Below are 26595 nucleotides of genomic sequence, written 5' to 3'. Positions count from 1 at the left end.
CGGCGGTGTCGATCGATCGTCGGAATTCCCGGCTGCTGTTCGGACAGGTTGTCTTTCACGGAACGATGAGACCATCCGTCTATCGATAACCGATCGTCTCGATACGCCGCCGCGTGGGTGCATCTAGTGCGAAAAAGTGAACAGGATCCTTGTCCGGGATATACCGCTCGTTCGAGTGTCGAGTCGCAAGACAGAATGTGCAGCAAGTGCAGCGAGTGTTGCCAGGGATCTAGGCACAGCGTGGATGCTAGCCCCACGCCAGGATCAGATTCCGAATCTTCAGGTAACCATAGCGGCGCTTCCTAAAAATTTCGCGGTTAACCTCAAATCTATTTATTTTCCTTTACTTTTATAACAAGAGGTGTAACCAAATTCTTAATGCAGCTTTCGTGTAAATGTCTGTTTTTCTTACAGTTGATATTAAGATACACGAAAAAGAAACAGAACAGGAAGCATTGTGAATGGTTAAAGCTAACGTCAAACAATTTCTTAATATTACGAATGTTGTCCTTGATTGCCTGTGAGATATATTCGTCAAATCGGTTCTCCGATTCCGTAGTAGCTTTTGGCATGTAATCAGAATGACTGGCATTCTATTATTCTTCGTCGTCACAAGCAGATAAAAAGAAAACATTCGTGACGGTAAAAAATTGTTTAGATTGGCGTTAATTCTGCGAAATATTTCTGTTACGTGCATTTTTTCTCGTTAGCGACGATGAATAATAATTTACGCGAAATCTGCAGTTATCGGTTCGGTTTTTCTCTTCTCAGATGTTCCGTCAAGAAAATGAGATCGAGTAAATCCGATCTCCTCGGAATGGACAAAAAGTCGGACGTATTTGAAAATTGCGCGCGTTTGTTCTTTTCTACCGAAGGAAACTTTCGCTAGCTTTATCTAACGGAGAATGGAAAAAAAAAAAAAACGTTTGGCGAGACGTTTCACGAAACGCTAGAATTTCTCGCGCATCCGCCTAATCTCCGCTCGAGTCTTCTCGTTCCCTTGCGGGGGTCTGATCGGTAGAAGCACGGACGCGGGTATTTCCTGCGAAGAGAACACTACGTATCTAGGGACTTTCTCTAGGGTCTCAGTCAAACTTTTAATCTCTCGTTGTTGCAGTCTATGCAACGTACATACAGGGTGTCTCTTAACACGTGGGCAGTATTTCAGATTAGGGATGTTCGATTCCGATTCTCCAGATAATCAAATCTCTGCAGTTTCCACCCGAACCGATTCTTTGTTTTAAAAATTGGGAATCGAATATTTTTAGCGTTACTAAGGAACGTTCCTCGCCGCAACTACTCGACTAAAGGCCGGCACAGACACGTGCAGTAATTTAGCTTGATAACTTTATCGTGGTTCAAGTATCTACAGTCATGGTATTTCATGCTTACGTACATTTACCCGAAAGATACATGAATATCTTTTTGCTTTTCTAATTATACGATTGAATCTACATGTAAGAACGCGATTTACGTTTATTTACAGTTTAACATTTCCAGAGATTAACCTCTTAGGTACGGCGGAATTACGCGTAAAAGATACAGCACTGCAATTTGTGACGGATAATTCTCTTCTCTACGCAAGCACATTGCAATGAAGATTTTGATAACTAAATTATCATTTTTCTTAAAGATACGATGCTTAGACTTTAACTTTAACAATTTACTTTAATAATTAAGAATACAATTGAGTGTGATATATTTTAAGGCACGGTACGACACATAGGACCACGTCACAATTTTCACACTCATAACGCGATAGTGTTTTTCAAATTGCTCTTCGTTTTCTATTTTGAAGCGACATTTTGAGGTTGGAGATTGTAAAAAATTATAAGAATACGGATCTAACAATAATAAATTAACGATACCTGGCACTGGCGTATCAAAAACAAAGACTATATATTCCGTCTGTATATTGCTAACACTGTTATAAAACGTTGCAAGGGCGAAAAAAGCGTGAAGCAAGACAAATGAAAAAGATCATTTAGTTCAAACGGTGAGCGTATCAGTCAGTAGAGTGAGCCACTATAGTGGCGTATAGTGCCTAAGAGGTTAAAAGATAATTATTTAGAAAGCTGTGGTCATCTTCCATTTCGATGATTCGTTAATACGTTGTTGGGGACATGATTCTGAAAAACTTTCTCTTACACGTATAACCATCGCTCGGCCTTAGTTATCGAGATATTAGCAAAGAACTGTCGATACCACTAATTCTGCCTAGAATCGTACATTCGTAACACAGAACGCGTTTCTAGCGGCCTCTTCACGGCGGCTGGACAAAGTAACGCCCAACCAAACCTAACACTTATCTTTTGTTTCTGTTTATATCAATTCTTTGATGTCGATTTTCTGGGACTTTTAAAAGAGTCGGTTCTCACGATTCCATTCGGAATCGATTTTTTAAAGCGAGTCGAACATCCTACTAATTCCGATACCGATTCACTATCCAAGATCAATGGAAGAAGGTTGCGATATAAACTAATATTCTCCCTATGAGAAATACGAACCATTTATCGTAACTTGAAAATACGGAAACATTTTCTTCCAAACGATAAACTCGCGTTTATGCGCTCTTTCATCGTTCGTGAATGATGAATCAGCCCTTGAAATATCGCCCACTTGTTACGGTGATTAAGAATAAAAATTGCGAAAATTTCATTCGACCATTCATGTTTCCCGTCGCGTACCAACTTTGATGTTATAAAGTAGGTGGTTTTAGAAACATTGCGCTTTCTGACGCATCAATGTACCTGTTTTCCTACAAGGTATGAACGAAAGGTCGCGTATGAACGAAAAGAGGATCGCTTAGGCGACGCGTCCGTGTCGTAAACGAGGTTACGAGGAGCGCGAAACGAGGAAAGGGTTGAAAGGAGGAGAGCAGAGAAAAAGCTAACGCGAGCAGCATAGCCTCGAGCCATCCTTTTCCTCCCCTCTTCTCGTCCCATTCCCTCTTTCATTCCGCAAATATACCGACCTTTTGACTTTTAGATTTTGCAGGACTTTCAGAGGGAAAGAGAGTTTATCGGAGGGCGTTTTCGCGCGAGATGTTTGTCATGGAAATCTTGCTATCTGGCAGAGCGCTTTTATTAAAACGTTGTCTCGATTTTATTAAATCCCAGATGCTTGTAAAAGGCTATCGTATCGGCGTCTCGCGTGTCTTGACCGCGTCGTGAAAAGTGCCTTTCCTATGCCAACGTTTCCAATATACCGAGAAAAATTGAAATAAATCTTAAACCTACTTGAAACAGGTCCGCGAGGAAGTCCGCGTAGCTGACTATTCAGCTGACCGAGAGAATAAAAACAATTAAAACAAACTGGTCTGCTCACCGCAGTGAAACGACCAGCAGCTGTACGCGCCCTCTAACCTAACTTAACTTGATAGTCAGCCGAATAGTGAGCTACGTAACGCGACCTAAACCTGACTGGCTATGCTTTTACTCTGAGAATTTGCGCAGGTCCTAGCTACGGGGACAAGCGGTCCGCTTCGCGGATTAACCCTGCAACTCTGGGAAAATGGGTCGACAGGGTCGATAAATTTAAATTCATATCTCCCGCGTGGCTAAGAATGCGGAAGTAGCGAGAACGCGGGATCCTTATAAATTTACGCGACGCATGGACCGTCGTCCCTCTGCAGGAACGGCGTGTTCTGTTCCTGAAATATGCAGGATGCATATATGTACCTAGCTCGTGCAACCAGCACACGTACTCGCCCTTACGTTCATGGGTGCAGCTAAGCGCCGCGCTCTCTATTTCTATCTCGCTCTGCTCTCCTCCCCTCTCCTTGTTTCTCGAGCTGCGAGGTTTCAGCTGTGCTGGCAGCCGTTGCCGTCGAGCACCGAATAATTTTCAGGCAAACGACTCGCCTTCCAATTATCCCCGCGAGCGAGCTAGTCAAGTTGGAAGGAAGCGTACGTAGGATGATCAGAAATTAAGGTTCCTTGACTAATATATGTAATAGAGCTTGCCACGTACATGAATTAATAGACGATGAGAATGGCTGAATAATAATGGAACATTTAGGTAACGTTAGAGCGGCGGGCAAGTGGTATTTTGGTACTGCGCATAGGGTGAAACTGTCAACGATGTACGTAATATACATGTATTATGATATATTGGGTTGGTAAGTTAGTAATTGCGGATTTTGTCATTACCATCTAATGATAAAATTCACAATCACTTAGTTACCAACGTGGGTCGCTGTTAATCCTTGCCAATTCTGACCCACGCTTTCAAGAGCGTCGAACGCTTACAAACTATTCAGCAAATTGAAGTTGGCCAATTATAGTTTCGTTTTCATACAACTAGCGAATAATGGCGAAACTCGGCGAAACAGTGAACCTTAGTTTCTTATTATCCCTGGTGAATTATCGTTTGATCCTGCGATGGGATTAAGGGAGCTTTCGTCAGAACTCTCGGTTGCCAGATATCGTTGATCGGTCAAGATTCCAGACTACCTTTCGGTGCTCGAAACTCGACAGCTCGGTCGCATCTCGCAAGTTTTCAAAGCTCTCGCAAGAAGGTATATTCATCGACCAATTAGGAGAAGTTTGTCGCGCGCTCACCAATTAAATTCGAATCCAATTAGCATCGTACACGGCAAGGTAACGAAACACCGCAAGACCGAACTTTTCCAAACCGATCTCTTGTTCATCGTTTTTTAGCGCGTTCGTCGACGATCTTCTCGTTTCGTAGCTTCCACGCTAATAGACTCGTATCTCCTTTTATTGTTGCAGAGGAAGAGTGGAATTCGGATGGCAAGGGTCGACAGTCCAACGACATCGGTGAGTCAGTTTTTTCCCTCGTCTTCGAGAATTCGGTCGAGCACTCGTCTCCTTCTTTTGTATAGGAAGCGATGGTATAGCGAAGTCGTGGAAAAAAACATGTCAAGTAGGGTCATTAACTGATCGCATAATTACCTTTGTTATCTCTGCGAAATATACCCGCAGTTGCGCTAAACGTTCTTATAGCTTCTATAGTAAGAGTAAAGAACGAGGTTCGTATATATATTTAACTACGTTTTTCATTGATTTGTATTCCCACGTATTTCATACCTTTTCAAACAACTTTCAATTTATGCAACACACGTGTAAAATACTCGCTTTTCACTGTCACTATACACACGCAAATTTGTTTGAAATTTGACCTGTGTAATTACCAGGTTCGAATGGAACTTCGAAATTATACGATAGCCGAGCAGGCTAGAAATCTGCTGGAAACAATTTGCGTGTGTTGGACAGATTTTTTATACGGCCAACTTTAAGCGAGCTGCAGACTGTTGAAACTTGAGAAGGACTAAACGAAACGAAATTAAGAAACACGACGATTCCGTGACCATTTACAACCCAGCTGCATGCCTTACAAAAAAACGTTGCGTGAAAACGTTGTAGATTTTGCTTACTCTTTTCACATACATAGATATGTCGATGGATAGATGGGAGACTTACGAGTGGTGAACGTGTGGCTTAAATTTCAATCCTCCGATGATAAGACAGCGCGCTACTAAAAGCAGATCCTTCGTTCTTTTTCACAGAGATATAAAGATAGAGAATACGTGCCATATGTTACCATACAAGTGGATGCGATATGGCAGCAGAAAGAGAACGTTGCACAGAGGCATCTTTTGTTCTTGTCTAATCAAGAATATGCACCGACGTTGCTCGTTGATCGATCTTATACTCGCGTATTTGCTGTACGAATGTGCATGCATTGTTAAAGATCTCTATGCAGCATTTTTTTTTTTTATTCCTTTTTATTCCCATCGCTTCTTCAGCTCGCGCTCGCGTACTCTGTTTTTATATCTCTGCGATATTTTCTCTCCGTTTGTTTAAATCAAATAATTTATTTACGTCCTAAATATTCGATAACTTTTAACAGCGTTAAAATTTTTGTAATTGAAAAAATGTTCTTCGAGAGCTACCCTATCCACGAGTGGTCTTTTCTCTCGTTAAGAGGCTTCAACGACTCTCGATGGTACTACGCTCTGTATATTAATCGAAGAACCTGGTAGGTCGACCGATGCAGTCGCTGTGTTCTTTAAACGACGCATGCGACTATATAGTGGAGAACATTTACGCAAATTTTCCACACGATTTCCTAAAAATCATCAATTTTATGTCCAACTCTATTTACCATTACATGATACCGACTGATATACACTGTACACTGTATACTTACTTGGTGAGATAAAATCTTCTTTTGTACAGTGATAGCTACGAGCATACCTTCATAGAAGATGATACACATAACACTCTTGTGCATTTTTAGAACTTCCAGCCGCGTGTTGAAGCGGTCAATAATTTCCCCTTGATTTAATTTCCTTTTATTTCTTTTTAATTTTCCGGGGCAAAATGATAAAAGCGGCAGTGTCATTTTTACGTACCACCGTACACACAGCGATATATGTACTTTACTTTTATCCTTTCTGGAAGAAAATTTCGTCGCGTAAATTTTTTTAAACCGATCCTATTTATTAATTATCCTATTAATTAGCGGTGATTTTGCCCTGCGCAAACTGAGATCTGTCGTTCAAGTTTTACCGGCCGGTGTTTAATCAATTAACTGCGGAATTTACTTTTAGAAATTTCTCATGGAGTTAGGTCATGGAGTGCGTAAATAAATAGAAGCGACGACGAGTATACACGTCAGACGTAGAGAAATAGTTTTTGTTTGACGTGTATACTCGACAAACGCAGTTAACTGGTTAAGTATGTAGGCGTTAGGAGCTTAACTTAACCCCTGGAATCGACGTGGCGTCTGTCGGGTTTCCTCAGGTTCGAATTTCAGCCCCGGCCACGGCATCGGCCTCTTCTCCCTTCCGGCTGCTCTTCGGCGCGCGAAAGGGATACGTCGACCGCCCTTCCTTCCTTCTCGTTAACTTCACCCCGGGCCACGTTTTGCCTTTTTCCTCTTTTTCTTTCTTTTGCCGCTCTGTCTGCGCAACGTCGCCGCCTCTTTTCCAACCGTTTTTCCAGCCTGCAACCCGACGTCTCGACGTCGAAGCGTGCTCGTAATTCACACCACTCAAACACCGCGTTAACGTAAACACGATTTTAAACGGATTTTCGACGTATTTAGTGGCAGTGTATTTAGCACAAAGCGCGCCTCCGAGTTTCGACGAGTTTCTCGGAATTTGGAATTAGACGTAGTCTGCGCCAAAATATAGCGAATTCGTGAATCAAAGCCTTAAGAATTGAGATTGGCTGTTTCAAAAGTCTCTTTATGATCATATAACGACATTTCGTTTCTTGCATTTTAATTGCATGTTTTTTGCAATTAATTAATTAATTTCGAACATTTCGAGTATTTTCCTGTGTGCAAGTAACCATTACCTTGTTCACTGTTTAACACGTTCACAACAGCGCTGCTATTTGTGTTTCTCTATTTTTGAAATTCGCTATTATTTAAATTTTCAACTATATGACAATTTTCTCTAGTTGCTAAACTACATTTTTGGTAGTACGCACCGTCTGATGGAAGATTCAAGTGTGAGTCACCAGTGGTGTACGCCGCCTGATGGCACACTCGAGCGTGAGCCACCGGTGGTGCACGCCGTCTGATGGCGCACTCGAGCGTGAGCCACCGGTGGTGCACGCCGGCGTGAACGTGTTAATACGTCATACTTGTAATTTAATTGACTATGATACGAAGCATCGTTTTAATCATTAGCCTGTCGTTAATTCTATGTTCTTAGTAGTCATCAACCGTTTCTTCATTCGTTAACAGTTGTAATGGTCACTGAAAAAGTCATCGTACAAGAAGTTAACTGTTCTGATTAAAAAACTTTCGTTATGAATAGCCATTACAAATGATCCAAACTTTTTTGATTACTGGTAATCATTATCGATGACGGGATTTTGTTTTGTTTACGGATAACCATTATCGACGAGCCGAATTTTATCGTTGACGAAAAAAAAATGTTAATCGTTCATAATGGTCATTCGTAATTAGAAGAGTTGAAAGTCATATCGTTTAATCGTTTTGTATTTTGAGAAATTTCTCATTGAAAGATTCGTCAAAAAAAAAAAAAAATGCTTAAAATAACAGTTATTTTGGATCTCTGATTCTCAGAAATAATTGGGCGTTGTTAATAAACATCGATCAAAATGTCCATATACCTATCTGCGATAGCGTGAATTTTAAATTGACATCGCGATATATCGGATGCGTGTTTAATTCGAGGAACACGACTAGCAATCGAATCGGATGTCCTTAACACCGAAAAGTGGATTTCGATGAGAACGAGGCTCGATGTGATCGAACTTAACCTCGTTCCTCTTACTTTGTTTCTTTCGAACTATTCAGCTTTGAGCGTGCAACCGGAAGTAACACAGCAAAGCCACTGGCAGCGGGTGTAACTAGCTACGCAGAGATGTCGCTTCAACCGGGTAAACGAATTAAAACGGGTATTTCCGTTGACGCTTATCTTTCCACGTCTTCGTTCCAAGTTCCAACAACTTTTACGAAAGTTCGTTGCACGTTACGAAAGTTTTAACGATTTTACCTAACTAAGTACGATATTCAAGTGCTGAATTCGAATTTCGTTGCTTTCAAATCGGACGAACGATTCCTCTGTTCTCTACGTAAAGATGGTTATAATTACTCATAATTCATAACGGTATAACGTTAAGGGAATTCACAACGGAATTCTATCCACGTCTAACATTGGCCAACTTCGTGACCCATTTTCTCTCAAACCACTGCAGCAAATTCAACGGAACTTTGACCGAGTACTCTGCCAATGGCGGATAAATAAATTGAGTGCACGAGCCTTTTTATAAAAATGGATTTTTAAAAAAAACCAATGACACGATTCTTAGGTTTGATCGGAAAAAATTTAATCAAACGTGTTTCTATAGATGGCGAGAAAATGGGAGCCGAGGATGGGTGGAAAAAACCAATTTTACAGTACAGTTAATTCCCCGATTCTCCAAGCGGTCGTGATTTATTTCTTAATTGGTGTATCGATTAATTTGCATATTACAGTTATTATATTCTCGGGCAAAATGAAAATTTCCATATGCCTCAAGATATATTTCCCATTTATAAAGCTTGATTAATATTTGCTTACTCCTCCGATGGTATTCGATTCTAGAAATAAAAATTTACGCGCTTCTCGCGTCTAATAAAAGCACGACACGGCAATGCCCTGACTGACCGATACGTTTGTTCGATCCCTTTAGCAACTGCCTCGGTACGGCAGCTATTTATACGACGTATCCAATGTTTTCTCGATTTCTGCCTTTTCATTCGTTCTTACATTCTCCTCACCGGACAAAATCGCTTTTCCATTTCAGTTTTCGCTATTTTCTAACGTTTTCTATATCCTGATGTCTTTCTATCATAGCCAAATAATCTGCTTCCATCCATTCTTCCATATAAAAAAGACACTTTCAACCTCCTGTTAATCGGAAAAAACGAGTCAACGGGCCATTCGGATTTCCCATCCGTCGGAAATAATGATTTCTTTGTTCGCGAATCTCGAAACGTCTCTGTGCATTTACAACGACTGAAAAAGATCGACCTAACCTAAATTGACTCGCGTTTCTTAATTTTGTATTATATAGAGGTCGACAACTACAAGTGCAAGTTTCTATAAGAAATAAACCGTATTCGTTTGTTCGCTTTAAAAAAAAAATGTTACGACCAAAGAAATGATGGGTAGACAAATGTGGACAAACGAATACCGTTTATAGTTTTATAAATATTTGCACCTGCGGCTGTCAATTTCAGAAACATCTGGAAGCGGTGGTTCGTGAGTCGCCGTGGATTCGCACAGTCTCCGCTGATAAAACCGCATATCCCTCGTCCGGTCGGTGATAAGGGCAAAGCAGCGAACAGTTCTCGACGATACCATGGCAGCTTGGCGCGGCGATCGCCAACGACGAGATGGCGCGATGCGTCGCGCCGCGAGGCGAGCGTCGACGGCGTCGCGACGGTCGCGTCGTCTCGTGCGCCCTCGCCGCCGGTGGACGCCGGTCGAAGCGAATCGCGTGCCAATCTTTTAAAACGTTCTCTCGCCACACCCTGCCGCCAGTTTCTCCACGAAAAATACGCGACACCATCTTTCCGCTTGCTCTTCTCTCTTCAAATCCAGTCAAACCACCTCGACATCCCCTAAATCGCGTGTCTCGTGCAACCAATAGCGTTTCGTTCGACCGAGGACGCCACTCTTCCGCTCTCGATTCGTCTTTTCGCGCGACCATGCACTTGGACGTCGAGTATCCTCGTTCGAAACGACCACGCGATTTCGGCGGATAGTTGACGGTGTTGTGAATGCGAGACAAGGACAAGGTTGGGATGCAGATCGAAGGAGACTCGAATTCTGGAGGTGCGTCTGATCCCCCTAGCGAAAACTCCTGATAAAAGAAGTAAGTGACGCGAAAATGAAAACGATCTCTCAACGAAAGCTGCTTTGTCGCTTATCTGGCGCATCTTGCGAGCTTTAATTGCGAGGCAACGTGTGCATGCGAGAAATCGCCGGTTTTCCGTCTCTCTCAGCGTCGAACGGCGACGCTCAGCGGATCCTCCGTCAACTAATATTGATTATAAAAGCGGCGGCGGCACTGGCAGCAACGGCGAAGGTGGCGGCAGCAACGAGGATTCTAGCGATGCTTCCTTTCGACTCGGTTTTTCTTCTGGCGTTCTGGCAGCCGGCTGCCGGCGCTAGCCAGCGTTAGTGCATGCACCTCGGTTACGATATCTAGTAAAGTGTTTCGCGAGTTTTGTTTCCCTTTTCGATCTCTCTAGTTCATCGAACCGTTATCATCTCTCGCGTGTGTCTCTGATCAACGTCGAAATGTAAGTAAGCGGGAATTTCAGTGAACTACGCTGCTCTCGCTTCTGGACGTGCTTAAGCTCGTTATTAAGCTTGTAATTAATCCATTTGATTTACACACGTTTAGTGAGAAAAACAGAGAGAAAGAGAGTGGTAAGTAACCTGTACTGTGATAAATGGCGATAAATCCTGATAAATAAGGCAGCCGTCTCGACGTTCTTTTCCATCACGCGTTTGGAATTCTCGGTTCAACCGGATCGATGATCTCGGATATACTGGGGTTAGACGAGGTTTCGTGGAAAGCCGTCGATTTCGCGTGCAAAGAATCGAAGACACGTGGACACGGCGGCGACGCTACAGACTCGCCGCTAAATAACGCACGTACTCACGCACGTAATCGCGCACGCACGTGCACGTGCCGCGAATGTTTCCTCTCTCCGAAATACATTCTTCGGCGTTGAAAGGCGATATAGATTTTTTTTTCTCGCGGCACGCGCTCGATTCACAGCCAACCACACACGCGCGCACGCACACACACACACACACACAAACACACGTCTGCGCGAGACACGCAGGCGTACAAGCAGCACGCTGCTTTTTACTCGCGTTCCCTACGAAACAGGGTGAAATTAAGAGAACGTTGAATGTACCGCCCTATAACCCAGACCCCTTTTCATCCCTCTTAACCTCTCTACTTTGGCCCTCGCTGTCCATCTGTCCCCAACTTCAATAACTTTCCTTTCTCTCTGAAAAAACACCGTTTAATTATCGATGATTTTTCATTACGCGATCTGTCGACGTACAGTCACCGTATACGATAGGCTCTCGTCCTTTTCTCCGATTTGATGCAAAACGAATATACAGTGAGAAAAAATAACAGCTGGTTTCTAGACCAATTGTTAATGACATTTGTCTGAATATTTTTTCACCTTTCTGCTATATGTATCTCTTTCATTTGCGTTAAAAAATTATGGCAATTATTAAGAACTAAAATTGAATGCTTCTTGATGGACTCGTTGCTTCTCGTTAAGCGCCGTATCGTTAAGCTTTAATCGTCGATCATAATTAAGACAATGAATTATTCGATGGTGTTTGATCGAATGGCTTTTGAAACGTTGGCGAAGCACGCGGTTTCGTTCGAAAGCCTTTCCAACGGTCCCATTCTGTAACAACCTCGAACAATTACGGTTAATTAACGCGCGTCGTGGCCAACCAGTCAGTTCGCTGAACTTTCGTCCGAACGAATCTTAACGTACTTCCTACGTACTTCGAGTCGTTCTTCGCTCGTATTCTTTAATCGATCGAAGCGGAAACACGATTGAAACGAAACTTTCGAGAATCTCGAGATTCAGAGTCGATTTTGCGATTCTCGTGAATTTCATTTATGTACTTTGCGTGCAGGCAGATACTTTGTGGTGGTTCTCTGTTTGGAAGATTTTTTGCTTGGGATTCGCTCGGTCCGTGAAATTTGAGCGTGCAAACAGGATGGAAAAGAAATGGCATAGGAGCAGCGCACTTTCGAGCGCGTATTTTTCACCGACGATAATCGATAAACGGCCTGTAGAGTTCGCTGAGAAATTATTGTCTGTTTAAATTTGACAGTTAATTCCCGGGATACGTATACAGCACTGTTCATAGGGAAGGGAAGTTGCGACAAGATTGGAACACTAAGAAAAAATCTGTTTTGGAATATCGTGTTTATCGATGTTACAATTACAGGAAATATTACATATAGTATAGATATCTGCTGTGTTTGAAATACGTTAACACAAACTTGCAAAATTTAATACAAAAGAAACAAATTTAAAGACAGTAACGATGTTCTTGCCTCGGGGCGTCTGTCTGCACGTGTCCATTGCTCATGGACCATGTTGGAAATTGTGAATCTTTGAAGCCGAAATAATGTTATAGGAACACTTAATTAATATTGAGGATTAATATTAAAACAATAACATATTTATTTCATGGACGATTCCTCATATATTCATCGATACATACTTGCACGCGTCTCAGCACTTTCTTCCATACCCGACTCTTAACCGACTGCACCGTTTACATTCTTTTGTCTTCGAGACACTGATACTCACATACAAGTATCCCCACTACGCATTTAACCCAGTCCAGCACAGAAAATTATACATATCTCAACAGACCAAATAATGGATCCTCCGTTTCTTTTAAATAAAATATGAATTCTGCGTCCTGTTGCAGCGAAAACATAGTTTGACAAGGTCCTAAACTAGTCTTCGATAGAAAGCCAGCTTGCTCTCCACAGTGCAGTTGCGAGAATCTTAAAATCTGTAGTTTTCTTCCGCGTTGACTCTTCGGTCCAACTCTGTCGCTTTTTCTTCTATACGCTCGTTGCATGTAGAGTTCCGTTTGTACAAACATCCCCATTCTGCTAAAATGTTGCATGGAAATTAATGTTTTTATTTTCTTGCGAATAACGTTCGTGAACACTAAACACGTATTACTGAAGAATATGATAATATGCAGGACATAATATTGAGAAATATAATATAATAATTACGAGACATAACATTGAGAATATGCAGTTACTTATCATCTATTGTGATATTGAAAAGACGGTAGAAAACAAGATTATAATCGTTAGGATGAGAAAAATTCTCGCTAAACTCATAAAAACGGTATAAGCTGGCTTTAACTACCGGTGTTGTGCAAAATTCAGCTGTTTATTTTCAGTAACGTGGAAGCATAGCAATGCAAAATAAACATTAATCTCGTCTTACTCCATATTCCCGTATTAGAGTATCCTGGATATAGTTAAAGCGATTAATTACCGTAGGCAGTGCCACGCGAATTTTATATAAATATATATTTTGCTCTGCCAGCCGCAGTAGATGTAATATACTACAGCAACGGTTCTTAACGCGGTAGTCCCCGGAAAGCCAGCAAATCCTCGCGTTTTTAAGTTATTATCACGTTATTCGAATAAAAATTATTTGCTACGTGTATTTGTTTATTTGTAACGAATCTTTTCTCTCCAAATTTGAAGGTTGTCGATGAGCAGCTAACTGGTATTTTAAATATACGTTTGAATATATTTTGTATTTTAATATAAAATGTATTATATTAGATATTTTATATTATGAAATATATTATATTGGATATTTTATACTATACAGTATATTATATTAGATATTTTATATTATAAAGTATATTATATTGGATATTTTATATTGTAAAGTACATTATATTGGATATTTTATATTATGAAATATATTATAATAGATATTTTATAATATAAAATATATTATAACAGATATTTTATATTATAAAATATATTATATTGGATATTTTATATTATAAAATATATTATATTGGATATTATATATTGTAAAGTATATTATATTGGATATTTTATATTGTAAAGTATATTATATTGGATATTTTATATTATAAAGTATATTATATTGGATATTTTATATTATAAAGTATATTATATTAGATATTTTATATTATAAAGTATATTATATTGGTTATTTTATATTATAAAGTATATTATATTGGTTATTTTATATTATAAAATATATTATATTAGATATTATACATTATAAAGTACATTATATTGGATATTTTATATTGTAAAGTATATTATATTAGATATTTTATATTATAAAGTACTTTATATTGGATATTTTATATTATGAAATATATTATAATAGATATTTTATAATATAAAATATATTATATTTCGATATATCTTGCATATACATTTAATATCTTTGGCTCGTTATGCGTTTAGGTCTTGAGTTAAGCCTTCTTCAATCGAAGGGAATTCGCAACAACAAAAAATTATTTAGAGGAGGCCCGTGGTAAACGGAAAGAAGTTGTTTAAGAACCGCCGTACTACGGCATATTTCATTTTTGCAAAATATTATATCGTATTTGCGCGATATTTCCGGACGGCATTGTTTAAATTGTTCACATTATTGGAAATTTTTCACTCCATGGAATTTTAATCGCTTTAAAAATTTAGCAACATGGGTCACCGATGATCACCGTGGCAGTGAAGGCGTTGAGTAGACCTGTAGACCCACCCAGCGCCTCTCTCAGCGTCTCTTTTTCCTCTGGCCCTCGTCATAAAAATCACCTTTTTCCCTTATAGTCATCGGTTATAAAACATGCTGTATCGGAGCGGTTATAGGATATAAAAGCCAGTCAAAACTTTTTCGCGCCTAATCAATGGTCATTCTCATCAATCAGATTCATACGTGACGTTTGTTCCCGTATGATCGCGTTTCGTGGCCTACGAGTTCGCCTCTTTCTCTTACTGTCGTTACGCTGTCGTCCACAAACCAGAACTACACAGTCAGCAATGAAAATTCGTCACTTCATTTATTTTTCTTTTTCTTTTGCTGTTAACATATTAATTGTATGTGTTTATGTATATAATTAGATTATTAATGTTTTGTAGACAGTATGTTTATATATACTATATATAGTGTTGTAGAAAGCTAAAGATATTATGCTCGCAGTAAAGACAAATAAAGCAAAGGAATTATAAAAATAAAGTTTCCATTGCCAGTAAAGAAAAAGACTTTAAATTCAACTGATAAATTAAATTGCAGTTTTTCGAATAAATGCTGTAACAATATAATGTGATATGATGATAATGTAATGATACAATGCAGTTTGTCTAAAATAGAAGAATAAAAGGAAGTAGCACGAAATGAGTATCAAGTAAAATTCCTTTCATTTGAATAAAGGCAAAGTAAAATGCGAAACTAGGATTTTTATAAAAATAAGAAAATATATAGCTTCAGTCAAATCCTCTTTCACAGATTCTCTTAAATCCGTTTTAATTATCCTCAGTGTCGAAGATAATCTTTGCAGACTGGATGGTGTTAGGCTTTCGACACAAGTTGCCATCATTTTCTGTATATTTTTGATTCTTGTAAAATTTACAAAAAAATTGGAAACTCCGACGATCATAAATTTCTTCCAAATTCCTATTTCGACTGTGCAGGCTTGCCACAAACACGTGCACATTTTGCTCGATTTTTATTAACAATGGCTGATTATACAATATATGAATATAAGAATTAAGCGGTAGTGTAGGTTTCGTGATTTATTCGTGATGACCACGCCGGAAACGCGCAACAGTTGTATCGGACGAGGTCAAGAAACTAAAATGGCTCGCATTAGTTCGGAAACCGTGTCCGTGTCGGTAATGAAGTTCGATCGGGCCACGAGCATACGCGTAATGTAATTCTAATCGCGTAGGATCGCGAGATACGCGCGGTGCATGCGATCGCGTGCTATGGATTAACGTCGATGAATTTCTCGAACGTGTGATCGATTGCCTTTTCGTGGGGTATTTTGAAAAATCAAAAGTCGAACAACTAAGCAGACGGCAGATTTTTCCGTAAATTCATACTTCTAGAAATATAATTATAGAATTATATTTTATTTATAAAAAGGTGAAACTTGCGTAGGAAATTATTTTATTTCATTTAACACGTTCGTCGCCCAGCGTGATTCGGTTAAGTTTCCTGCGGGGCCCAAATCCGATCGCCGGTACGCAGAACGTAAATAGAGCGACAAGCAGGAATTCATCGTTTATCGCATTCGATTCATTGTTTATCGCCTTCAAATCATTGTTTATCCCCTTCGATTCATTATAAAGAAAAGATTATTTATTTCTGAAATGGAGAAAGCGATAAGCTATCCAGCTAGAGTATTCCGAGGGATCTCATGGCAGATATCTCAGATCTTTCATTTAGTCGAGAAGCATACTTGTGAGACGTACATCGGTGATTTTTTCATCGTCAAAATGTTCAGTAAACAGCGTGAAAATATATTTGAAAGCGAGGAGAGTAATGATAACGGAGTCTAACTATTTCTCGAAGTGCCCAAAATCACCCCAAATGTGTTTGGAATGTTTTAACGAATACCATACGATATAGGATAATGTAATATATTATTCAGAATGTAAATTAATAAAAAGTATGGTATAATGTGTTTTTAATATTTTTATGTTGTATATCCTATATATAATATCGTATATTTAATTAATTAACTCGAACAAGAAGAGCGTCACCATTATTTGGTGACGGGGGGGCCCCCCACGGTAGTATATCCGTCGCATAGATATGTGCGACGTGGCGACGAACGTGTTAAATCCCATGAATAGTACAAGAAGAGAAATGCTACGAAAGTAAGTGAATGATCTAATTATAGATTAATAAATTACGATTATCAAGAGTTTAATAATTAAAATCGATTATGGCTAATGCGTAATTACTGCATAATAACCAAGCACTTAAATAGAACTTAATTACCAAGAATTAAAAACAAAGACAATGACACAAACAAGATCTAAAGTGATAAAAGAGCTCGTCCATGTGTTTAAATAAACGAGAAAAAGATCAGCGAACACATGCGTGCTATTGACATGTAATATCATACGATCGAAGCAGTTGAAAAGGATAATTATAAAATGTACGATGATGTTCGGGTCGTGGTATTTCGGGATGACGTAAGTTTTTCGATGCAACATTAAATTCCGATTTCTCTCTAGTATCTGGCCAAGTTATTAGATGATGCGATGCTTCGCGTACAAATTAGACATCAAATTCCAACTTTTTTATTTTCTTAAATATTATAGAGAGTATCATAGCTCGGATATTTTCTATATTTCCGCATTTCTATAATTATGCGTTTTGCACATTATTATTACACCTTTCGATTTCTTCGATGCATCGTTGTGTTCCGCGTTCTTCGTCGTATTTGGAAAGATATCGTGTGTACATATTGCATACGTCTACGATCGGAATTAATTTCGTACGATTAGATTTAATTGATTTAATTTAAAATTTAGATTCAATTTACGCTCTCGGTAATTATATAACACGATGAATATTTTCCTTAAAAAAAAAAAAAAAAAAAAGATGAGAACCTATGGGATAAATATTCAAAACGACATATAGTACCGTTTACTTTTTTTGGAAGAAAAAGAAAGAAGAGAGAAATTGGCAAGGGTTGCTCTTCGCGCAAACATTCTCAGCGTCGGCCTTCCCCCCTACCATTCTACGTTCGCTATAATTACTACAGTCACACTATTTTCGCGTGGGTGTAGTCTGTCTAGTCGAAAGGGAACGTTGAACTTGTGATTGCACGAGGGTGTCGGTTATTTTCGTTGCGCTTATCGGAACGAATTTATCCACCGTCCTCGTTACGTGGCGTTGAAAACGGAACGCGTTCCAATTTCCTACCTTCGATACGATTATCAGAGAAAAAGAAAATTACTTTAAACCGTAACCAAATAGATAATTACTTGGAATAATAATAGAAGGTAAAGGATAATGAATAATTGTTCTTCCCGTTGTATAAGCAATAGACGTATTAGCGTGAAATGTTCTCGCTTGCATGGACCGAGTGTCCGCGTTATCTCTAATCCCAGATTGACGATATTTCACGAGCAACAGTAATTCCATTCACGACGGATAGATCTTTTGATACGAATTGAGAAAAGTACACCACAAAACTCGTACAAATAATATTTAAAGCTCTTATCGATAATCCACGTAGCTGTGAGTCAGACATGGACAACGTTTGAATGAAACATTTCACAGCTAATTAAACAAATATTTGAAAAATAGCGATACTCGAGCTATGGCAACGTCGTATTTCTAATAAATAAAATGCGTCTTCTATAAGAGAAGGGAAATGACGTATTAAGACGAATTTACGCTGTTTTGCACTTCGAAGAAACACGGTCGATGAAGGTCAATTTCAACGTTCGTTTCAGCCGCCATCTTGCTGCACACCGAAACAGTCTAAATTCGGCTTTACACGAGAAATACATCGTGTTCGATGTGGAGAACGAGTCGATGTTGTTCGTATCGGGTTACAGGTATTCGCAGCCCGCGACCGTACGGAATCTTATCTACGGTGACGAATTATCGAATACACACATATATCCGAACGTTGAGATTAGATTTCTCGACGGACAGCCGGCGGACAGCAGGCTTTCGTTGATTCGTCGGTTTCGTTTCCTCGCTCGCGTGCATGCTCGCCGGCTATTCTGAAAATAAACGCGTTCGAGAATCTCGCGGTGTCGTGGTGGTTACCAGTGCTGGTCGTATCGTCGGCCGCGGCGCTTCGAGTTTTATCGAACCGGTCAGTGCAGGGGAATATGTATCGCGTACTGTAGGTGTAGGTGGAAACGATATAGCGTCGTTGTAAAGCGAGGAAGTTGAAGTTTGCTTCGCGTGTCTCCGTGTTCTAGCTCGTTATCAAGTTTCTTTCCTCTATTTTTTTTTTCTTTTTCTTATGTAGCAAACACTTCTGTGATTTCGAGGGTGCAGAAGGTTTAGTTAGAGAAATCAATTGCAGCAAGCTGAAGGTGACAGCCGGATCGATCGTTCGCGCGAGCTTAATTTCGCTCGCAGCGTTCGCTTGCTCGTACTTGTCACCGATAATCACGCGTGCCGATGCTTTTAACCGATTTCAATACGGCTAGAAAATTCTCGTGTTGCCGCTAATGGATTTCATCGAGCACATCTTTCCCCGAAGATAAGTCTACGACGAATGACGTTTTAATTGCGCGAGGCGGTCCTGCTCGTCGGTAGAAGACGATCGATAGGCATCCGACGGCAGAGAAGAAACTCTTGGGTTCGTATTATCGATCGTTTTAACCCTTTCACAGTGTCGTGGAGCCCCGATACCGTCGTTGGCTTATGTATCTCGATAGCGTATATTCGTAATGTTTGCCCAGTTCTTGTCATATTTGTTTTGTGGTATCGTAAGAGCGAGTACAGCGACCAGTTTAATTTAATCGATAGCTAGATAGATTTCCTATAAATCATTTTTTAAAGCTCTGAACGTTGGAGTATAGAGAAAATACACTCAACTGAGTCTATAAATATCTCTCGTTGCTCAGCGTAATTATCCAAAATATTTTTAACATTTGACATCCACTGTATCTCGCATTTTTACTCTTCTCGCGTTAAAACAATTTCCTCGATCAATTAGCAAGAAAGAGAAGAATTAAATTTTTTTTTTTTAATAGGGTTAATCACTGTCAATCAGCTTCAAAGATTGTCGATTATTTTTATTTTCATCGATAAACGTCGCAGGTCCTTCGTGTCGATAGCGCGTGTCCATTCGTGCAGATATGATGGCGAAGATAGAGGCAAACACGTTTGCCCCGGTGTGCCAGAATTCGCGAAGCTCGCCGTTAATTGGACGTCGACGTCGAACAGGCGGGCCGACGAGCGAGCAACGGATGAACAACCGTTTGCGACCTACATTTGCTTCGCGAGCTTCCAACGCGCTGGCCCGATTAAACTCACAGACGTTTCGTCGTTCAGCTTCCTCGACAGACTCGCGTGCCATTCGAATTGCGATCGCATAGATTACGCGTCGATCGCTACTTGGCGAATAGTTTCCATTTAGCAGGCTATTCCGCTGGAATATGTTGGAAATCTGGCGATCGATGTAGATCGCGCCACGAGCGATAGCCGTTGATCGAACTGCATTTTCTGCAATTACATTCTGACGATCATTTGGTCGAGAGCGGCCAAGTGTACTACCGACTGATGGACAGAACCGTAAACGCGAAACTGGCATCTCCGATACGAAAATAGAAGTTAGAAGGCATTCGTAGAGTAGATGGATTTTCGTACAATTTGTTTGAAATTTTCCATATCTAAATGCGATTTACCAAAATGGAGATATTCGTCTTGAAAGTTGAAAGTTTCAACACGTAGCCCTGTGGCAAAGCCACTGTGTGCAAAGTGACTTTTCGATTAATTACGGAGAAACCGTTCCTACTAGCTTGTTGAAAAACTAATACGTTGCGTAAAATGGATAGAAGAGTGGTATTTTAGAGAAAAATTCCCCTTCCAATCTAACCGTTTTCGAATAAAAGTAATCCTATGTATTACAAGGCAAAGCGTTATATTACAGCGTTCTCTTCATATCTGAATTGTTTGTAGCGTGCGCGCATAAAGGGTACACACAGGCAAGAAATTTTGTTTGTGCGAAGAATATGGCTCTCGAGTCTCGGCGCGTTTTACCGTTGAGGGATATCGTTCACGCTACAAATACCTTAAGCGGATTAAGCAGAAAACTTGTCGTTTTCTGTGTAACATGGAGCCGACCTATTTGGCAGAAAATCGTAGGTAAACTCGGCCGAGAATAACGCGTTCGCGGAAGTGGCCGGAAATAGTTACACGAGGAGACACGTGCGAGCAGCAGGCGCCACAAGATACGCGCCACTTTATTCGCTCGTTTGTCGCTCCCTCGGCAGTGCATTCATGCGGGAGACCGAGCAAAATATACAAGGCGTTCTCCATGTTCTTCCGGTTAAACTTTGTTAGGATGTTCAAGAGAAAGATCCAGTCGAATAGCTTAGAAGCTTTGCTATGAATTTAGGAGAAGAATGAGAAATAGGCAACGTGTCTATTTCGAGCGTTGTATGGGCTCTCTCGTATAACGTTGCCGTGTACATATATTTGAAAAGTATACCGCTCATTTGGCGCAACAATGACGCAAAAGATCGCGATTTTAGCGGGCACGAGTTTGCGATAGCGACACAGCTGCCCTCGCGTGGTGAATCGTTCAAGTTCGCCTATAGCACTCTGCCAGTAGAACGTACACACAGGGAACGTTACACGGAAATCTCGTTCCATTTTTACAACCAAACCGAAGGATGCGTTCGTTTTCCTTTACGCGTTTTCGCCACTTTTCTGCCAACTTTGTTATTCCATCGGCACAGAACTACTCGGTCTTCTGGGAGAAACAAACGTTTCCAATTCGTTTTTTCGATCTTCCTAAGAACAAGACAAGCTCTTTTATCGTTAACGTAGTTTCGTGACGAGCGCCAGGCCGGGGAAAAAACGACCAGCTAATTCCAAAAATGATCGTTTCATACCCTACATCGACGATATCAGATCGAATCAATTAAATTGATATTAAATTGATGGTTATCGTTCAGACTTAAATCTTGTTATAAAAAAAGAAACGAACCCGATAGATCGCAAGCAACATGTTGCGAATTGTGGATCTCAGTCGCTGAAATAAATGTATAGCAACACTTATATTACACGTAGAAATGATATTAAAATAGTTTCAGATTTATTTAATATGTGATTTACAAGATATTCGTAGATACACATTGCACACGCCACAGCACTTCTTTTTGCCTTCTTTACCACCATACGTACGAAACAGTTGCATTCTTCTGTTTTACGAGATGCTGCGCACGCATATACTTCCACATACACTCATACTCATATATGTGTGTCACTACTACGCGGCTACTACATATCCACTACATATCGATACTACATATCGTTGTTGTACATATATATGTGTGTGTGTGCGTGTAATACGTAGATCCTCAGGGTAAATCAGGCGATCGATCCTGGAAAATTGAGTTTATTTTGGGAATAATTAAATTATAATTGGGAATAATTAAGCATTTGAGTGCCAGTGGTCTTTGAAAAAACAGGGGTCTTAATCGATTGCGAAGAGAAACAAGCGGCGCAATAGCGCTCGTTATATTTCTTATTTTTATGAAATACATCTATACTATTATATATGCGTACTATTAGTTTCTAAACATTTCAAATTTCGTTCAATAAAAATTATGGAGAAGATAACAATGAAATACAAAATACCTTATAAGTCTTCCGTAGCGTTCAAATGTACTGGGACTTTTCGACACAAAATCTAAACAGCGCGATCGCGCTGCTTGCAACTCAAACAAATACAAATTTTACCTGGAAAATCTGAAATCGATTTTCTAAGTCCTAAATTACCGTTCTTCTCTCGCGATCTTTCTATTCAGCAAATAACTTTTGGTAAAACGCAAAAGTAAAAATGTAGGTTAGCGGGTAGTTTGAATTTATATATATATATATGTAATTATAAATTATAAAATATAAAGTAAATTATAAATATATATATGTAAATTTCATAGAATTCAAACTACCCGCCAACCGACATTTTTACTTTTATTTTGTGTATATATATATATGTAAATTTCATAGAATTCAAACTACCCGCCAACCGACATTTTTACTTTAGTTTTGTATATATATGTAAATTCTATAGAACGTACGGATAAACATTTTCACTGTATCCTATAAAAGTGAGGATGCATATTGTATGAAAGTGAGCATCGACTAAAGGGTGATTTTGCATCGTGTTTCAGGTGGGTCCGGCAGGGGGGAGGGTGAGGCGGGCTCGAACGAGGTTGCAACTGGTCGGCGAGGCGGCAGTGGCGGCGGCGTGGGTAGTGGAGTCGGAGGGGGCGGGGGCGGAGGTGGAAGTGTGTTGGGGGTTGGAGGTGGCGGAAGCGTCGGCGGAGGCTCGGGGGGCAGAAGCGGTTCAGGGGGTGGTGGCCGATCGAGGGACGAGCCGAGGAGGCACACCCTCGGCGGCGATCACCAACCGTCCCTACATCATCAGCAGTTCAACGCGGCCCAGCAGCTACACCCCCTTCATCCCCATCATCTGCCGCCGCCACACGGCCAATACGGTACGCCGCCGACGCGTCATACCACCATGGATCTCGAGGTGAATCTTTGCTCCCGCAACATGTAAATACACATTAACTTTTATCGTTTGTGCTCTCGTTTACACTTTTTTCGAGTCTTTTCTTCCCCTTTACGTTCCCCTCGAACACACCCACCTTCCCGTGGATGCTTTCCTTTTGGGATCGCTGACGACACCCAGAGTCTTCTCCAATTTTTTTTCTATGTTTCTCTTATATTTTTGATCTCTCCGACTCGATCGACGCGCAGGGGCTACGAAAGTTGCCAATGTTCCGAGAAAGTTTCACGAAAGGGAGTAGTTTGAATTTGGCCAAAGAAGGTTTACTTACATCGACGCTTTTTTTTTTCTTTCTACGCCATTTTATTTATCACGATAATTGTTTACACGAAATAGCCAGATTTTTTAGCAGCGACGGTGTTACGGGCGTTCGTGTATCTCCGCTTTACGCTTCTTTTCGATGCTCGATAGGAATTAGCGGTTCGCGTGCTACGATTACGTAAGCGACGATCTTGTGCAAAGTATCTGGCCAACAACTTTAGCGGATATATTCCGAGGTCAAGAGCCGAGCGTAACGAAGGGAAGAGGTTAATTAAGCTCCGTATCCACCTACGCCGTCCTCGTTTCTCGTCTCGCGTTGCCCCGATCGTGTTCAACGTTCAAACAGCATGTACATATACACACACGCCGAGTTTCGTTTATTTTCGACCGTGCCCTTTTCGCGCTTTTGTTTGTCCTGGTTCGAGCCAGAGTCGGGCGAGGGAAAACGAAAAGAAAGAGGGGAGGAAAAAAAAAAAAGAAAATAAAACGAGTTCGGGGAAACAGAACAGCCGGCAGTCGTCAGCCCCTACGAGTCGTCTATATCCTTAATCGTTTACACACCACCTATCTTGGTGGCGTACACGTGGCACCTAATCGTTTCACGTTGTCGTGCACCGTCATGTCTTCCTGCTCGTAACTTTCCCTCGATATTTTCGATTTTTACTCGATCCCTTTTATCCGTCCAATCGAACCGCGTCGCCCACTTCGTCTTTGAAAACGACGTGAAACGATCTGCAACTTTGTGAAACGTCTTCGAACGAAGACGAAAAGAGCGCATGGGAAATGTTGGCGATCGTGAGAGATTTTTACAGGACCAGTTGCGTGCAGCCTGGAAACTCAAGCAACGACCAACGACAGACGATCGATCGATCGCGATCGCGATCGCGATCGCATTGTTTCGCTCTTACCTTTTCACAGTACATTTCCAGCCAACCTCCTTTTCTGCTCCATGCATATATACGTCTAACTGGTTTACTTGTGTGTGTGTGTTTCCGTGTACCTGCCGCCGCCTAACAGATGGGGACCAAGTCTCGCCAGAGAAAGGTAATTCTTCTTTTTCCTCTCTTTTTCATACACGTTTCTCCCTTTTCTCTTTGTATCGTTTCGAATCGCACGATGGCATGCGTCCGTTTTTACATCGTTTTTTCACTATCGTATCGTCGTTCACACACGACTTTTTCTTTCTTTTGCTTTCTTTTTTTTTTCTCTCTCTCTCTCTATTGATGCGCGTTGGATTCGAACGATCGTTTCATTAAAAAAAAAAAAAAAAAAGAAAAAAGAATACGTGGACGAAACACAGGCAAAAGCAGAGAAAGGACAATGCTTTGGTGATCTGACAGATTTCGTTTGGTTGTTTCAGTCGCCTCTTCCGCGCGGGTACCCACCTCCCTCTTCGACGATGTTATTCGATGACGACCCGGGCATCATGTCCGAGGTGGAGACATCGAGCACTGGATTTCGACGGGGTGGTAAGCAAAGAAGCAGCCTCCCCGTCGTACGGACCCCCAGCAAAACTCTGGAGCGACCACTAGGTAACGATCGACCCGCGATAGAATTAGGAGCGTCTTGTTGCTGCCTCGCTGCTCGATGCCCTTGTCGGACATTCCTGACGAAACGATGCGTTTCTGTGGACGATTCCTTAGGTCTAGTGTTCCTGCAGTATAGAAACGAGACGAAGCGGGCGCTCCTACCCAACGAAATCACTAGCATAGACACCGTTAAGGCTCTCTTCGTCAGAAGTTTTCCCAAACAACTCACTATGGAATATCTAGACAGTCCTCACGTCAAGGTTTACATACACGATAGCAACAAGGACATGTTCTACGAACTCGAAGATCTCAGGTACTTGAATGTACATATCGGTCAGAGCGACTATAGAAGAATCGACTAGACGACTAGAGAAATTTCACCAGGTCGTTTCGTGGAAATGTAAATTTCATCGACCGAATGGTCGACCAGCAACGAGTCCAAGTTCCTCGCGTACGAACACAAACGCTTGATCGTGTAGCTTAGTAAAGTCTAGTGGCGTTCAGTCGACGACCACCGATCCGACTGTTTATACTCTTTAACCGTCTGACGCTTCTTGTCAGTTTCAGACCGCTTTTAATCGACCAACGAGCCAGTTCGTCAAATTTCCATCTGTACAAAGCGATTTACTAAAATGTACTCGCTAGTCGACCACCTAAACCTAGTCGATCCGTCTGTAGCTGCGCTTATTCGATACTGTCAAATGAAATCTCTTGATTTTCATTTTCGCGGTACACATTTATGTCTCTGGTGTAGACACACGAGGACGATTGAATTTGGGAAAGAAAAGATCAAAGGTAATTTTTGTAATGGGATATACAGCCGCATTTATAACGAGATTCGATGACCAAATTGGTTTCGATGGTGTCACAGAAATTATAGCAACCCATCAATGTTTTGTTGTCCCGTTAGTCTGGCAAACACAAACAATCTATATATTCTACATTAAACGTAATAGAAATCATCAATTACTTATAATAAGATTATTTTTGCATTACCTTTGCATATCTGATCTTTGCATCGCTGATGAATTTTCACATTTATTATGAAAATTTCATTGCAATTGTACGTTCTATGTACAATATCACACACTAAATTCAGACCTTCCTCCGGTGTTCTAACCATGACCGAGAACTATAGCAGAAAAGTGTTCGATTTTCTGCACGTCGATCGAGAATTTCCCTACCGGAACACCATAGCCGTATCGAAAGGTTCTCATGTGGATTTCAGATCGCATCTGAGAGACATCCGAGACCGCAGCGTCTTGCGACTGTTCGAGAGCACTGACGGTGTGACAGGGATGCCAGGACCTTTGGGGATCCCGGGAACAGGAACAGGACTACCTCCTCACTGGGAAGACCAGAGCTATTTCAGCGAGCCGGAATTCGACAGCGAATATCAACATCAGCATATTCACAAAAGCAAGGTAATCAGCTTTCGAACGT

At 40.8% G+C, this 26595-nt stretch overlaps 1 protein-coding gene across 2 annotated transcripts in view; it reads left to right on the top strand.

The window, feature by feature from the left end:
• Positions 1-26595, top strand: part of LOC139995196 (uncharacterized) — a 166575-nt gene that overhangs the window by 53311 nt on the left and 86669 nt on the right. For both annotated transcript variants that reach the window (XM_072018418.1, XM_072018419.1), the window contains exons 3-8: positions 4734-4781; positions 22962-23326; positions 24641-24667; positions 24984-25155; positions 25267-25465; positions 26381-26576. In XM_072018418.1, coding sequence (XP_071874519.1) covers positions 4734-4781; positions 22962-23326; positions 24641-24667; positions 24984-25155; positions 25267-25465; positions 26381-26576 — 1007 coding nt within the window. The remainder of the gene's footprint in view (positions 1-4733; positions 4782-22961; positions 23327-24640; positions 24668-24983; positions 25156-25266; positions 25466-26380; positions 26577-26595) is intronic.

The sequence above is a fragment of the Bombus fervidus genome, chromosome 15 (assembly GCF_041682495.2).
Source record: "Bombus fervidus isolate BK054 chromosome 15, iyBomFerv1, whole genome shotgun sequence".
Lineage (NCBI taxonomy): Eukaryota > Metazoa > Arthropoda > Insecta > Hymenoptera > Apidae > Bombus > Bombus fervidus.
The sequence above is the reverse complement of the archived record's forward strand: the minus strand, read 5'-3'. Positions and strand labels throughout refer to the sequence as shown.